This window comes from Teleopsis dalmanni, chromosome 1 (assembly GCF_002237135.1).
Source record: "Teleopsis dalmanni isolate 2A chromosome 1, ASM223713v2, whole genome shotgun sequence".
In the NCBI taxonomy this organism is placed as follows: Eukaryota; Metazoa; Arthropoda; class Insecta; order Diptera; family Diopsidae; genus Teleopsis; species Teleopsis dalmanni.
This window is the reverse complement of record NC_051846.1, coordinates 95,702,109-95,716,219: the sequence shown is the minus strand read 5'-3', so window position 1 is coordinate 95,716,219 and position 14,111 is coordinate 95,702,109. Positions and strand designations below refer to the sequence as shown.

The 14,111-nt window shown below is 37.4% G+C and overlaps 1 protein-coding gene across 1 annotated transcript; it reads right to left on the bottom strand.

Moving 5' to 3' along the window:
* Positions 1-2,367: 2,367 nt before the first annotated feature.
* Positions 2,368-3,105, bottom strand: LOC119689155. Its single transcript, XM_038103922.1, has one exon. It carries the CDS (start codon positions 3,103-3,105, stop codon positions 2,368-2,370), a length of 738 nt encoding a protein of 245 aa, XP_037959850.1.
* Between the last annotated feature and the right edge of the window lie 11,006 nt (positions 3,106-14,111).

The following is a 14,111-nucleotide window of genomic DNA, read 5'->3' as shown; positions in this document are numbered from 1 at the left end:
TTGAATTTAAAACGGAATCTCTGTTACGAAAAGAAAGTCAAGGAATTGTGGGCTGGAAGGTTACACCGAAAGAGGCAACCATCCAAACACCACTACCACAGCCCTTGACAAGCACTTGACTAACCTTCGGCCAAAGCTTTCGCGACGCCAGTAAATCTACTGGCTTGAGTGGTGCGGGTACCAAATGGTACTTGCGTTATCTCAAAGAAGGCTTAACGCCTGATGCGGCCAAGAAAAAGACACTCAATCGGCCAAAAGGCAATCAAGACTCTTAAAAGAGGTCTGACCAAAAAATCAGTCCGATCGAATTTCAATCGGTTAAGAAAAGAGGGAACGACAAACCTCAACAGCCGAAGGACGTCACGCAAATGGCTGCCCCAAACCAACCGAAGAAAACAATATCGGGCAGTAGCTATGTTCAGAGTCGTCAAAGCAGCTATGCTTTGACGTTTCTTGTTGTTTGGAAATGTTTTTTTTTTTAAATTTAATAAAATTTATTTAGATAAATAAAATTAATTGACTAAAAAAATTAAAATTATAATAATAATTTTGTAAAATTATTTAATTAAACGAAATTTATTTTCTTTTGCTTAAAAAAAAGTTCAAGTGACGTCCGTGAAATGGTAGTGAAAAGGTATTTATTATTAATATTCCCAATAAATTAAATATTAGTGAATTTAATATTAGTAAAAATAATAATGAACAGTTAAATTATTATTAATGTATTTCGATGTATATTTATGTAGGCGGAAATTTGGTGTAAAAATGAGGAACCATACCAGCTGAAGGAACGTTACCCGCAACTCCAGTGGAACAAGTGCTGGAGGAGATGTGGTGGAGTGAGAGGATTGCGAATATCAATTCGCTACCCCACAAGAGTGAGGACATTGATACCCCAGATCTCTCCCCTACTAAAATTGGCGCCCGATAGCCAACATAATCTCTCTGTCAGACATCGACGATAATCTGGCAGAAGAGCAAAGAAAGAATAGCCACTTGATGACCAGCACTAAAGTCGCCCAAATAAATCTACACCATGCAAAAGCTGCATCGGCAGTTATTGCAAGGGCTACGTTCAAATCAAACTTGAGCATAGCGCTGGTCCAAGTACCCTGGATCCACTACTGCGAGAGAACGAATATGTCACTTATAATTGGTTGCGAATCAAATGCGCACAACGATGTATGGGAAAGCACAAACACCAATACAAGAAACGACTACCTTTTAGAGTTTATAACTAGTAAGAAATTAGAAATATGTAATGTAGGCAAAACACCATATACCGTGCCATATACCGGCTATGTATAGGAGGGTAAAAGTGGTCTTCATTCCGAAGGCGGGTAAGAGGGATCCTACTCACCTGAAATCCTTTGGACTAATCTGCCTTACATCCTTCCTACTTAAAGCAGTAGAAAAAGTCGTGGATATCTATATCAGCAACCAAAGCCTTTATGACATGTAGATCCATCGCAGGTAAGGATTGCGAATGTACACCAAAGTCACTGCGATGGATACAGCAATAATCAGTCCTATGGTAATTTATGGATCAATAGTCTGGCAGAATTGCACAAAACAGCAAAGCGTTAACAACACACTCAACAAGGTACAGCGACTTGCATGTAAAAGCATAACAGGAGCAATGAAAACATGTCAAACGTCATCAATTGAAGTACTCTTGGAACTCACACCTCTTCATATCTATGTGCAATAACAGGCGAAGAGGGCTGCTCTTAGAGTAAATACAAACAGAATGACTGGTCTTCAAACCAACAGCAAAAAATCTGATATCCTGGCTGCACAAATCCCAGCAACTGAAATGCCAATGGATAGGATGATTCTGAAGGATGATAACTTTAGAAGGATGATAACTGGCCAGAGCTCGCACAATAAGCTTCTGGCCAGAAGGACTCCTTACCTTTATCAATGCAGTGCCAATTAAAACAGTCTGTAGATGTAAAGTTCGAGCACCTTGATTAGCACTGGAAATGTATGTGTTATTTGATGTGACAGTGTATTTCTTAGTCGCTGCAGTGGTCTTTTCCGGTATATTTGAGAAATTCTGCGCAATATGCCAGCAAATGCTTACCTTGGCAATGCACGCATTGTTGAACAGTGGTATGATGGCTTTTCACGAACCCCTTTGTTCTGATAAGTGTTACAAACTTTTTCTCCTGATTAGAGTTATCGGTCATGCTATTAACTACCTCCAGCGAATATATTCGATTTTCTAGGGAATTGACCAGCTCCTCAAACTTTGGAATTTGTTCTAAACCAGTTGTTGACAGCTTCCAAACTGAGCGTGTTTTCGTGTCTAATTTTTGGAGAAGGCCAACCAAAATCGTCCCAATGCTGTACTGGACGACCCAATTATTCTAACGCACGCACAGCTGACGTGATGGTGTCACATAACAAGCGTAAACTATTTGGTAAACCATCAGACACCGTTGTTACATTAACAATTTGTTTTAAACACGCATTAAGAATGATCCTCTTGTTCTCATACTTGCGGACGAGTAAACTCCATGCTACTGCCCAATGTGCATCTGTTGTAGTAATGTTGTCTAGGGCGTGTTGAGCGTCCAACACTAACGCATCTTTTAAGTATTGAAGTTTCTGTGTATTAGACAATGCAACGTTATTTGATACAACTGACGTGAATAAATCCTTAAATGCGTACCAGTGCAGATAATTACCATCAAACGACGGAATTTTAATACGTGGCAGGTTAGACGTCAATTCCATGCTTGACACACCTTTAATTACAGTTTCGTTGTTACCTGGAGAGTCTATAACTTCAGTGCTCGCTAACGCATCGATTAGCTCTCCCATCATTTCCGAATAAATTATTTCAATTTCCATGGAACTGTCTTCGCTGACTAACGCTTTTATTGAGTCACTCGCTTCTTCCACCTTTGCACCGTCATAAATATCGACCAACAAATTTTCTCGAGCTTCCTTGTACTGCATCCAGTACCTTTCCAAGAGACTCTTTCTTGCAGTGAAGAAACCTTTTATTTGCTTGCTTTTTGCCGTTTTCCGTATGTTGGTGGAGAAGTTTTTCAGCATGGATTGCGTAGCTTCCAATTTTCTTGTGATTTTTTGCATTTTCAGATTTTATGCGAATCAACTGTGATTGTTATATGCAATGTAAGCCGTTGTGCTCAGCGGCTTTTCGAAAGTAAATAATTGTGCCCAGCGGCTATAAAATTTGATAGATATGCCCAGCGGCTATAAATATGAAAGATACGTCCAGTGGCTATAACTTTGAGAAATATGCCCAGTGGCTAGACGAAGCACGTGATATTCGTAGGCAGCAACACAATTGAACGCAAAAGATATGTTGCTCCCCGCAAGGGATGCCAAAAAACTGTTCGAATAATGCGATTTTTTAATTTTAAGGCCGTAGTCTGTTTTTCTTCACATCAAAATTTTATTTTTAATATTTTTAGTTCACAATATATATGATGTTTTAATATTTACTTAATACATTAATTCAAAAATACAAATCAACTGCACGACAAGAAACTCGACCGAACACGACGCTTGCTCGCACAAGAAGACACAACAACTTGGTAACAGGTAAAAGCAGTCCACACACAGTGGTTGCCAGATTGATATATATGTAATTTAAAACAATGATTATTTTTTTCACATTTTAACTTTAAATGAAAGTTTCTATCACAATAACTTAATTACTAAATAAATAAGGGCAATATACTAAATAAGTACAAAGTAATATGTCAGTTTGTTTAAAAAATAATACTTTTATTTTTAGCGACAATAAAAACATAACCGCCAAAAACAATCAAATTAGAAGAAATTTTAGTCGTTTTAGCAGAATTTAGCACAATACGAAATTTGGAGATTTAGCGTTTTATCCAGAGGAATCAGCTGTTTTTGAAAGTTGAGAAAATTAGCGAATAGAAATAAAGCGTAATGAGTTAGCAGAATTGCAAAAGTAGCTAAAACACATTTAAAGAATTTTAGCGATGGAGTTTTAGATTTAACGATTAGTGTAATCGGTCTGCTGGACTTTGGTAAGTACGGGCAGTAAATATTATTAAATAAAGAATAAAATTTTACTGAGCTGCTATTTTAGAAAATAATGAAATTACTTGACTACTTTCAAGCAATTATTTTTGACTACGAAATTAAATAAGCAAAATGCAAATGCAACAATAAAACACAGTACAAATGTGTGTGCACGAAGCAGGGTTTGAAATGCTTATTTTTGACTACGAAAATGAAGTAAACAGAATGCATATGCAACAACAAAACCGCACACAATACAAATGTGTGTGCACGCAGCTCTGTACAATTGTGTAAAGTCGAAAGCATAGTTAATGAAAATATTTTGAATTTTTGGTGTTGCATTTGCATTTTGCTTATTTTATTTTCGTAGACAAAAATAATTGCTTGGAAGTAGTCAAACAATTTGAAGTTCTGGTATATAACGTATAAAAAAACATTTGCTTGAAATTGCTTCTACCCATACCAGAAAACCATAAAGGTTGAACAACTGAACATTCATCACAGTAAAGCAGCATCGGCAATGATCCTGCGACACTTTGACGAAGAAAAGTTGGATATATTACGGATGGAAATATTGTTTTTGATTGGTTTCTTACACAGTCTGATGTTAAGCAAGGCTGTGTTTTAAGTCCAGTTTTATATACTTTATTTTTAGATGATTTGGTTAACTTTTTAAACGGTGGCATCGTTATTCATGGCATGCAAATAAAGGTTCTGATGTATGCAGATCAGAACATGCAAGACGACTTGCATGCGATGAAAAGTGGTATCCAAGGAGGGGAAAATTAAAACCCGTTTGGTATTAATTTTAAAATTTTTATTGAATCAAGAAAGCATCAAAAATAACTAAAAAATTATAAATAATTATTACCTGTTATGCTACAGAAAATATTGATTCCTATTGTCTAGCCAACGACATCAGAACGTCAGAGGCGTTATACAAAATTATTCTACTCATTGGGTTCTACCCAACGACATCAAAACGTCAGAGGCGTGATACAAAATTATTCTACTCAATACAAATTTATTTAGCTTATAGTATCAGAATATTATTTGATTCAAAAGACTTTGGCGACTTAGCTATGCAGTTGGTCTCTACTCACTTCGGTGTGCTGGCGCTAAGTGACTTTCATACAAAACTCTCCTCTATTTATATGAAATCACTTCTACTTCAGTAGTTGCACGCACAACCGCACAAGTATAATTCTATGTGCGTAAACAAATAATGCATTTATTTGCGACGTAACGGCTCTGCCGTGAGCTTGGCTTGACTTGTGCTGGCTGTGCGTGTGGATGTTGGTTGCTTCGTTGAGACTTGTTTGTGAACTTTATGAATGAAATAGTTTTACGCCTTTATGTTTTTGCAATCTTGAATATATAAATAAATTTTATGCAGATGAAATTCTAAATTACTGCATTGTAATATTTTATATTTTCTGTTTTTTCTTTAGTAAAAGTTATAAGTTTATGTAGGGCGGAAATTTGTACCAGCGTTTGGATAACATATAGTGCAACATTCGAAACACACATTAATAAAAGGCTAAAAGAATCAAAAATAGCAATAAACAGCACATGGAGAAGAGCTTTTGGAAATGACACGGTAGCTCTTTCAGTTAAATTCCAAGCTGCTGTCAACTCAATTATGAATTATGCTCCCCAAGTTTGGGGTTTTGAAAAGTATAATGAGGTGGAAAAACTGCTGACTTATTTTATCAAGCGTATCTTTCGTCTACCGGTCAACACGCCAGACTACGCAATCCACCTGGAAACTGACTTATCAACACTACATATCGGCACTTTAATATCCCACTTTCAATATATTAACGCTGTTATTATTGTGTGAACTACAATTTAATAATACAAAATATTATATGGGTATGCAGGTTGGAATCAGAATGAATTCTTATGCTCTGCTTCATAAGCTTAGAGCTAAACTTAACATCCAAAAATAACTTACGCTAGCACTTATTATGTATGTAAGGGAATGGTAAACATGCGTACATAAAATCTTATCGCACATAGCGTGGTTTTAAATAACATGAAGGCATTGCTGTTTCATGTGTGCTTAAGCAACAGGAATGTGCTGGCCAGGCATAATTCATGTAGTTGTGCATTACTAAGTAAATTATATAGTCTTTTTAGACTATTTAGCAACAAAGTATATTTACTGAAGTTGCGTTAGATTAAATGTATATACGTAAATGTATGCATACTACATTATGAACCACCCAGATAGCAGACTCATCAAACGGTTAGCGACATACTTTTTAGGTAAAAGGAGTTCGTATTTTGCGGCATGGTTAAATTTAGTCGAGGAACATGAAGAAAATTTGAATTTGGAGAACATGAATGGTTGGATTGACTGGCAGCAGTGCATTCTTCTAAAACAGGATCAAAGTGATAGAGACCGATTTGCTTATAAGACCAATACAAGCTACTCTAGACAAACATACAGAGAACTAACGTACAATCTGGGGACATCGAATTATTTTAATAATAAATATACTGTGGAAAATATTCGTACAATTTTCAAATCTCGTACTGAACTCATCAAACTCGATTATGTGCCCTACGTAAGTTGTGCACTATCTGTTTGTAGCCTATGTAATAAACAGCAAACGGAAAACGTTAAACACTTTTTCGCAATCTGCCCAATTTTAAAGGAAATAAGATACAAGTATTTTGGAAAAACGACTTTGAGCCAAACGGAATTGCACGGTGACCTTAATGGAATGAACTGGCGATAAAATATAGGTAACAAATTATAGATGAGATCTTTTAACCGCACTTATGTATTCACACCAACAATAGCTACTAATTATAACATCAAACTCACTACAAGATTAGAGGGATAAGAAGAGTAGGCAATCGCTAGGTAAAGCTGACGACATTAGTCATAGCTTTAAGTAAACAATGTATAAAGTATGGATAATTATTGTAAGTTTTTAAATTATTAATAAAGAAGTATTAACTAACTAACTAACTATTACTGATTCAAGAGCCCTGGTTTGTTCAAAACGCAATTAGGGACTCGCTACATCAGTTGCCACTCTGTTATTTCCACAGACAGCTGGAAAAATAGGACATGCATAATGGTGAGGAAGGGAATACACTGCATCCAATTGCCTCATCTATGCTCACCAGACCTTACTATGGTAAGAGTAGGGAGTGATGCAAACACCTTTATCGTAGCGTCGGCCTATCTGCCATACGACTCTAATGAACCACTTCCCAGTCAAAGCAATTACTGCTGCGATGATTAATGCATTCGAAAACGCTTGTCCTTAAACCAGCATTGCAGAAAAGTCGTCGACACCCTGGTGAAATCAGGACCTTGACGTAATAAAAAAGGAGACATGAAAAGCCTTCAACATATACAGGAGGGAGAATAAGTCCGTATCATGGCATCTGAACAAGGCCAAAAAGCATGAATTTAAGAAAGCACTACGCAACCGAAAACGGAAGTCATTGCGGAATTTCTGTTCGAGCATGAAAGGGATCTCTGAAGTAAGTCAGTTACAAAAGATGGTCACTAAAGACCCGGTCTCAAAACTTGGTTTAATCCGAAAGAAGGATGGTACAATGACGGAGACCGTAGGAGAGTCATTGAGTACTCTCATGGAGACCCATTTTCCAGAAAGTTTCAAATTTGATGATCACTGGCCTTCTCCCAAAAGGTGAATGAACAGGGAAGAAAGATTTGATGCAGAGAGGATAGTGACCACAAATGCAGTTAGGAATGCATAATTCCAGGACTCCTGCTATGGGGAATTGACCTGTTCGCAGTTATGCTCAAGGATATATTCAGGACGTCACTGGCAACAAGGTACGTTCCCAAAGCTAGGAGAGAGTCAAGGGTGACTTTTCTACCAAAACCAGGAGAGAAGGATTACACAGAAGCTTAGTCATTGAGGCCAATTAGCCTTACCTCTTTCATGTTTAAAGCCATGGAAGAGGTAATAGTGGACTATCTAGAAGGCACCGCGCTAATGAAATTTCATTTAAGCAGATTTCAACATGCCTTTAGGGCGGGTAGATCTACAGAGACTGCCCTGCACGAGGTGTTAACTTCGAACATCGAAGGAGCTTTTGACAAAGTAAGCTTTGATAAATTAAAATTTGCTCTAGCCAAGCGAGATGTTGGTTCACTCGTTATTGAATGGATAGATTTCATGCTACGGCAAAGAGCAGTACATCTACAAAATGGAAGACATAGATTGAGAGGCAGAGCAGTCAGAGGCTGCCTACAGGGAGGGGTGCTCTCACCATTCCTATGGAACGTGATCATAGACTCTCTACTTCAACAGCTTGACTTCAAACGCATTCAAACAATTGGGTATACAGGCGATATAGCACTGATGATAACGGCAAGTTCCCAGACACTATAGAAAAGTGGTGCAGGGAACAAGGTCTGACCATCAATGCGACGAAATCAGACACTATCCTCTTTACGAGGAAGAAAAGGCTGTCAATGGAGTCCTTACAACTTCTCGATAATAACATTCGCATATTAAAGTCGGTGAAGTATCTAAGAGTCATTCTGGATAATAAACTGACCTGGAATGAAAATGTGGATGAAAAGATCAAAAAAACGAAGAGAGCCCTATTTCAGTGTAAGAGAGTGTGCGCAAGACGATAGGGGATATCCCCAAATTTGATGCACTGGATCTATACCTACGATGATGGTCAGACCTATTGTAACATATGCGTCAGTTGTCTGGTGGTGTAAAGTCACCCAAAAGACAATAAAAGCGAAGTTAGACAAGGTTCAGCGACTAGCCTGTGTTGGAATAACAGGTGCTATGCGCATTACACCAATACCGGCGTTAGAAGCGATGCCAGTTTTGCTTCCGTTGGCAGTAATTCGAATGAACCGGAGCTCCACATGAAACAACTTTGGAAAATTGGTGGGCCATCAAAAAGTTCTTAAACTCGTCCAGATCGCGGTCAGGGAAACGCAGATACCATTGGAAACTATGTGAAAAGCTTATATGACAGAAATGTTTTATAGAACACTGATAGTAGACGGCCTTCTACATAAGCTGGCTGACCACACTAATTACTAAACATGGCAACTTCAAGTATCACCTCAAAAAGATAATTCTTGCTGAGGAAGACACTTGCAGACTATGTCTAGAAGAAAAGGAGGCAGCGATACATATATTGTGCCAATGTCCAGCACTGAAAAGTTGGAAGAAGACTGTCTTGGGAAACCATTGAGTGGGTGATGACTTGGCAAGCAACCTTAAGCTAAATGAGCTCTTTCATTAACAAGAGATGTAGTTATGTAAACGGAAGCCAGTCTAGCTTTAACTCAATAACGACATTCGAGAATAGAAGGACGAAAAAGGACCCTAGTAGTTTCGTGGTCTACTTCGGCTAATCCTTCACTTCAGTGGGGCCACTTGTTGGATGGTGCGCTGTCCCAACGTCCCATCATAAGAAAAAAAAACCCGCATTATAATGTAATTATGTTATATTGTAAAACCCCATTTTTTTAAAATTCTTCTAAATAAATAATTAAATTACTACACTCAGCCTGGGCAACGGCTGAGTATACCTCAGCATTACCAACTAACGAAAACGTGTTGTTACAACATTAACGTCTGTCCAATTCATGAAGTGAGTCGAACAATTACAGCTAACTAATATCATCAATGAGAAGGTGTTACTATTTGTAGTGCAGATGAAGATGTTAGGTTGTGCAAAATTGTAGATGGACTCATGCTACATTTGTTCTAAAAATTGGTATGAATTCGTAAATAAGTTTCTGAATGTGTGTCCATGCGTAAAGAGCGCAGCGGAGATTAAGAATTAGCATAACGAGATATTCGAAACATTTATGTCCAATATGTAATCAATGGACTTGAGAATGACATAACAAAGAGTTGTCTAAAAGCAACAAACTTTATAACACTTAACCAATTTCTGCAGTTATCAATTAGCCTCATGAGTTTCCATAACAGCAATAGACGCCAAGTCAATAAGTCGCAAGTGAAGAGAGTAAATCCGAATTAAAATGTTCACGCCGACTCTGAATATTCAATTTCTCCCAAGATGCACTATTCCTTCGAATGGAATTCCCTTATTCTGAATTGCTTGCGGGACAGCTGTTTTGGGAACAACAAAAATTTTAAATTTCTTTTGTTGAACTTTTGCAGCATTTGCATTTTTTAGTGGCGAAAAGAACGAGAAACAAGACAAACAAATGAAAAGGATTGGTTCCAAGAATTGTCGGGTCTACCTCCCGGAGCCACTCGTCGAAGACGACCAATGCCGTTCAACAGCCCCCAAAGGGGTATGTGTTTGCTTTTGACATATGTCGTTTATACGTGTTTTTCCAGCTGAGAAGCAAGTTCCGGTCATCTTGCTTCTTATGTTACTTCTAATAACCAGAATTGAACCTAATCCTGGTCATTCTATACCAACTACTTCAAAATGGCACTGCTCTGTCTGCAACATTTTTATTCGCAGAAGCCAAACATCTGTTTAATAACTGGTGCCACCTCCGTAACTTATCAGGTCTGCATAGCCGTACTGATTGGAACTCTGCCTTTGGAGGAACCTGTTGTCCAACTACTCCTCCAGTTAGACTATCTCCATCTTTGTCAACCACTGATAGTCCGCTTCCAATTAATGCCACCGAATCTTCCCACATGGCAATTCCTTCTTCTACCAATTGGCTATGCACAGTTTGCAATCAAACAATTTCTAGGAGCACCATATCTGTAGTTTGCACCTCCTGCAACGGATGGTGCCATCTTAGACTTTGCTCAGGATTAAGCTCGCATCATGGCTGGAATTCTAATTTCCTTGGCACTTGTTGCCAACTTCCACTAATATTTCCACCTCAAAATAGCTCTCTCCCACAACGCACTAGTGTTGTCTTAACTATTAACAGTTTAACTGTCATTGCCTAATAGGGAAGGTTTCTCAAATTACAGCATTCATGATATATCACAACATCGCAGTTGCTGCACTATAAGAGACAAAACTTTTGCCCAACTCCGCTCTCTCACTTTCGTCAGGTTTCACCCTTATACGTAAGGACCACCCCAGGGGAATCGGAAGTGGAGTTGACTTTCTAATGCGGGATTTAATATCACATAGTGAGCTGATGTTATCCCAGTCGTATGACGAATATTTAAAGGTAATACGGTTGAAAGTTTTGCTTGGTAGGTCATTTAAATTCATTGAAGCTATTAACATATACCTGCCACACAACTCTAGCTGCCCTAAACAGCATTCCTCTGATATTTCTTAGCTTCTCAAACGGGACTCACGTTTTATGCTAGATGATTTGAATGCCCACCGTTCTCTGTGATTTTCTAACTTACCAACCGATCAGAGAAGTTTACAATTGGCGTTCCAAATTGACGATTCTTTTTTTGGTGCACTAAATAAAAATTCATCACTAGGGCAACTTGCTCTAGCTCTCCTGATGTCGGTTTCGCCAGCCCCAGGCTGCTCGCTGTTTTAAATTGGAGTGTGGAAATAGCTTTAATCTCAGACCACTCTCCCTTTACCATCTCAATTCCGTAGTTCGAGATTTATTACGACAAGAAATTTACAAGAAAAATTAGGAAATGAAAGAAATTTTAAAAAAGCGAACTGGGCCTTATTTAAAGACGTCTCAGAACGCAACTTCGGAAATATTTCTCTCTTCTCTACTTTATATAAGGCTGAGATACAGTTTCGCAGCATTATCATCAAATCCGCTGCCACAGCTGTTCCTGAAGGTAAGGCCACAGCATCAATTTTTTTTTTTTAAATCCATTTATTTTATTACAATCTGTCAGGTATAAATGACAATAAGTAATATATATTAATATAAATCGTAATAATAGTTATTACGATTTAAACACAGAAAGGCACGTATGGACTATGTCCAGTGACATATTCATATATATTTAAAATAGAAATGTGTGACCTACATATACATATCTAAAATGTCTTTCGATGTTTTCCTTCTCAACCTTCTAAAAATGTTGGAAGGGGACATCAGGTGTGTAACCAGCGGGTTTAGATGTATATATATGCGATGAGCGTAATTCTTTGTAACTCAAGATATTTCTTTCTTGATTGTCGGAACACGTAGTTGTTTATGCAGCTGTTCATTCGTTATATACCAATGTGCATTTGTGATCATTTGTAGTGTTTTAGATTGAAAACGCTGGATAATTGCCAGGTTTGAGTCTGCTGCAGTGCCCCATAATTGGGCCCCATAACTCCATATAGGTTTTAGTACAGATTTGTATATAAGCAGCTTATTGTCGAGTGACAGTTTGGAATTTCGTTTGAGGAACCAAAATAAGTTTCGCAGGGCTTTACGCCTTTTGAATATGTGTTATTTCCAGGTTAGCTTACTATACAGATGTATGCCGAAGTATTTTATTTCTACAGCAAGCTGTAATTGAGTATTGTTTATTAAAACAGGCGGGCATGGAGAACGTTTTGTAGTAAATGTTACCTGGACAGATTTTGATTCATTTGGTTTGATACGTCAGCTTTTCATCCAGAGAGCAACATTGTTAAGGCAGATTTGAAGTTTGGTGGAAGCACGAATTTGGTCACTGTCAACTGATAAAATAGCTGTGTCGTTTGCAAATGTACCGATAACACTCTCATCAGTAAGGGGAAGATCCGCAGTATATAATAGATAAAGCATTGGTAACAATGAAAAAGTGCCTTGCCGAGAGGTATGATTTAATAAAAAAAAAAAATTTGGGGTAGATTCAGTTTTAGTTTGAAAAGAAGACCCTCATGTCAAACTCGATCAAAAGCTTGTGAAATATCTATAAATGACGCAGTGCAATATTTCTTACCTTCTAACGCACTATGGATATATCTGACAAGTCTATGAATTTGTTCTATTGTGCTATGTTTTTGGCGAAAGCCGAATTGGTGGTCAGGGATGAGTCTGTTTTGTTGGATAATCGGTGTAAGGCGCTTTAGAAACAGGATTTCCATAATTTTTAACAGGATCGGGAGTAGACTTATTGGGTGATATGATTTGACGTCTACTAGGCGTTTTCCTGCTTTCGGTATCATGGAGATTTGCGCTATCTTCCACTGTGGCGAAATAAACCACCTTATTATCACAGCGTTTAATAGGTGAGTGAGAAATACAAATCTTTTTGGTGGAAGCTGTTGCAAGGCCATGCCTGTGATTAAATCGTATCCTGGACCTTTTTTACTTTTAAGTTCGCTATATCCTTTTTTCACGATATCTGGCATTTTGATTATCATTTGATTTGAAGTATCGTATCGTTTCCTGGAGAATTTATTGATTTTAACTTCGCTATTACATCCCTAATTTCATTAATAGAATATCTTTTAATTGGAAGTTCTAACTGGTAAGGGTCTTGTAGAAAAGTTATCCTTTGTTTCATGATATCTGGCATATTTTGATTATCATTTGGTTTGAAGATCTGATCCAAATGTAACGCAAGTGTAACTGCTTTTTTAATATCGCTTTTAGCCCATGAGTTGTCTATTTTGCGTATAGGTGGTTGATAAGCAATCGGTCGGTTGTTCTTTTTTATGGATTTCCAGAGGGAGTATTTTGTATCACATGAAGTACTTAGGTTTTGGAGGTATAGGGACGTGCGATTGTTGTTTTGCCAATGTTTTCTCATCCTACGCTTTTCTTTGACAGCAGACACAGGCAGACATTTGGACACATGAGTTGAAATGCTCTACTGCTTCAGTCACATCAAGTTTTCTCGATACTGTAAAATTAATAACTTATGTATTTTTCTTCTATCCGTTGGCCAGTTTGTAGGTTCACTTGACTTTTAAGTTTTTAAATTTTTCTGGCGTTTTGTTAACAAATTCACTTGCTGTGTTTATGTTACAATGAAATCATAAAGCAACTTTAGAATAATTGAATTAATTAATTATATTTTTATTTTTAATTATAAAGAGGTTTTTCGAACAGTAGTGAGCTACAACAAAAATTTTATTTTTTATATTATTTTAATTAATTGAATTTTTGGCTGACCATACAGCTGTTTTGAGTATTGCCAAATACCCATCATCAGTGGTCTTGAAAATAATTCTTGTATTTAATTATTCGT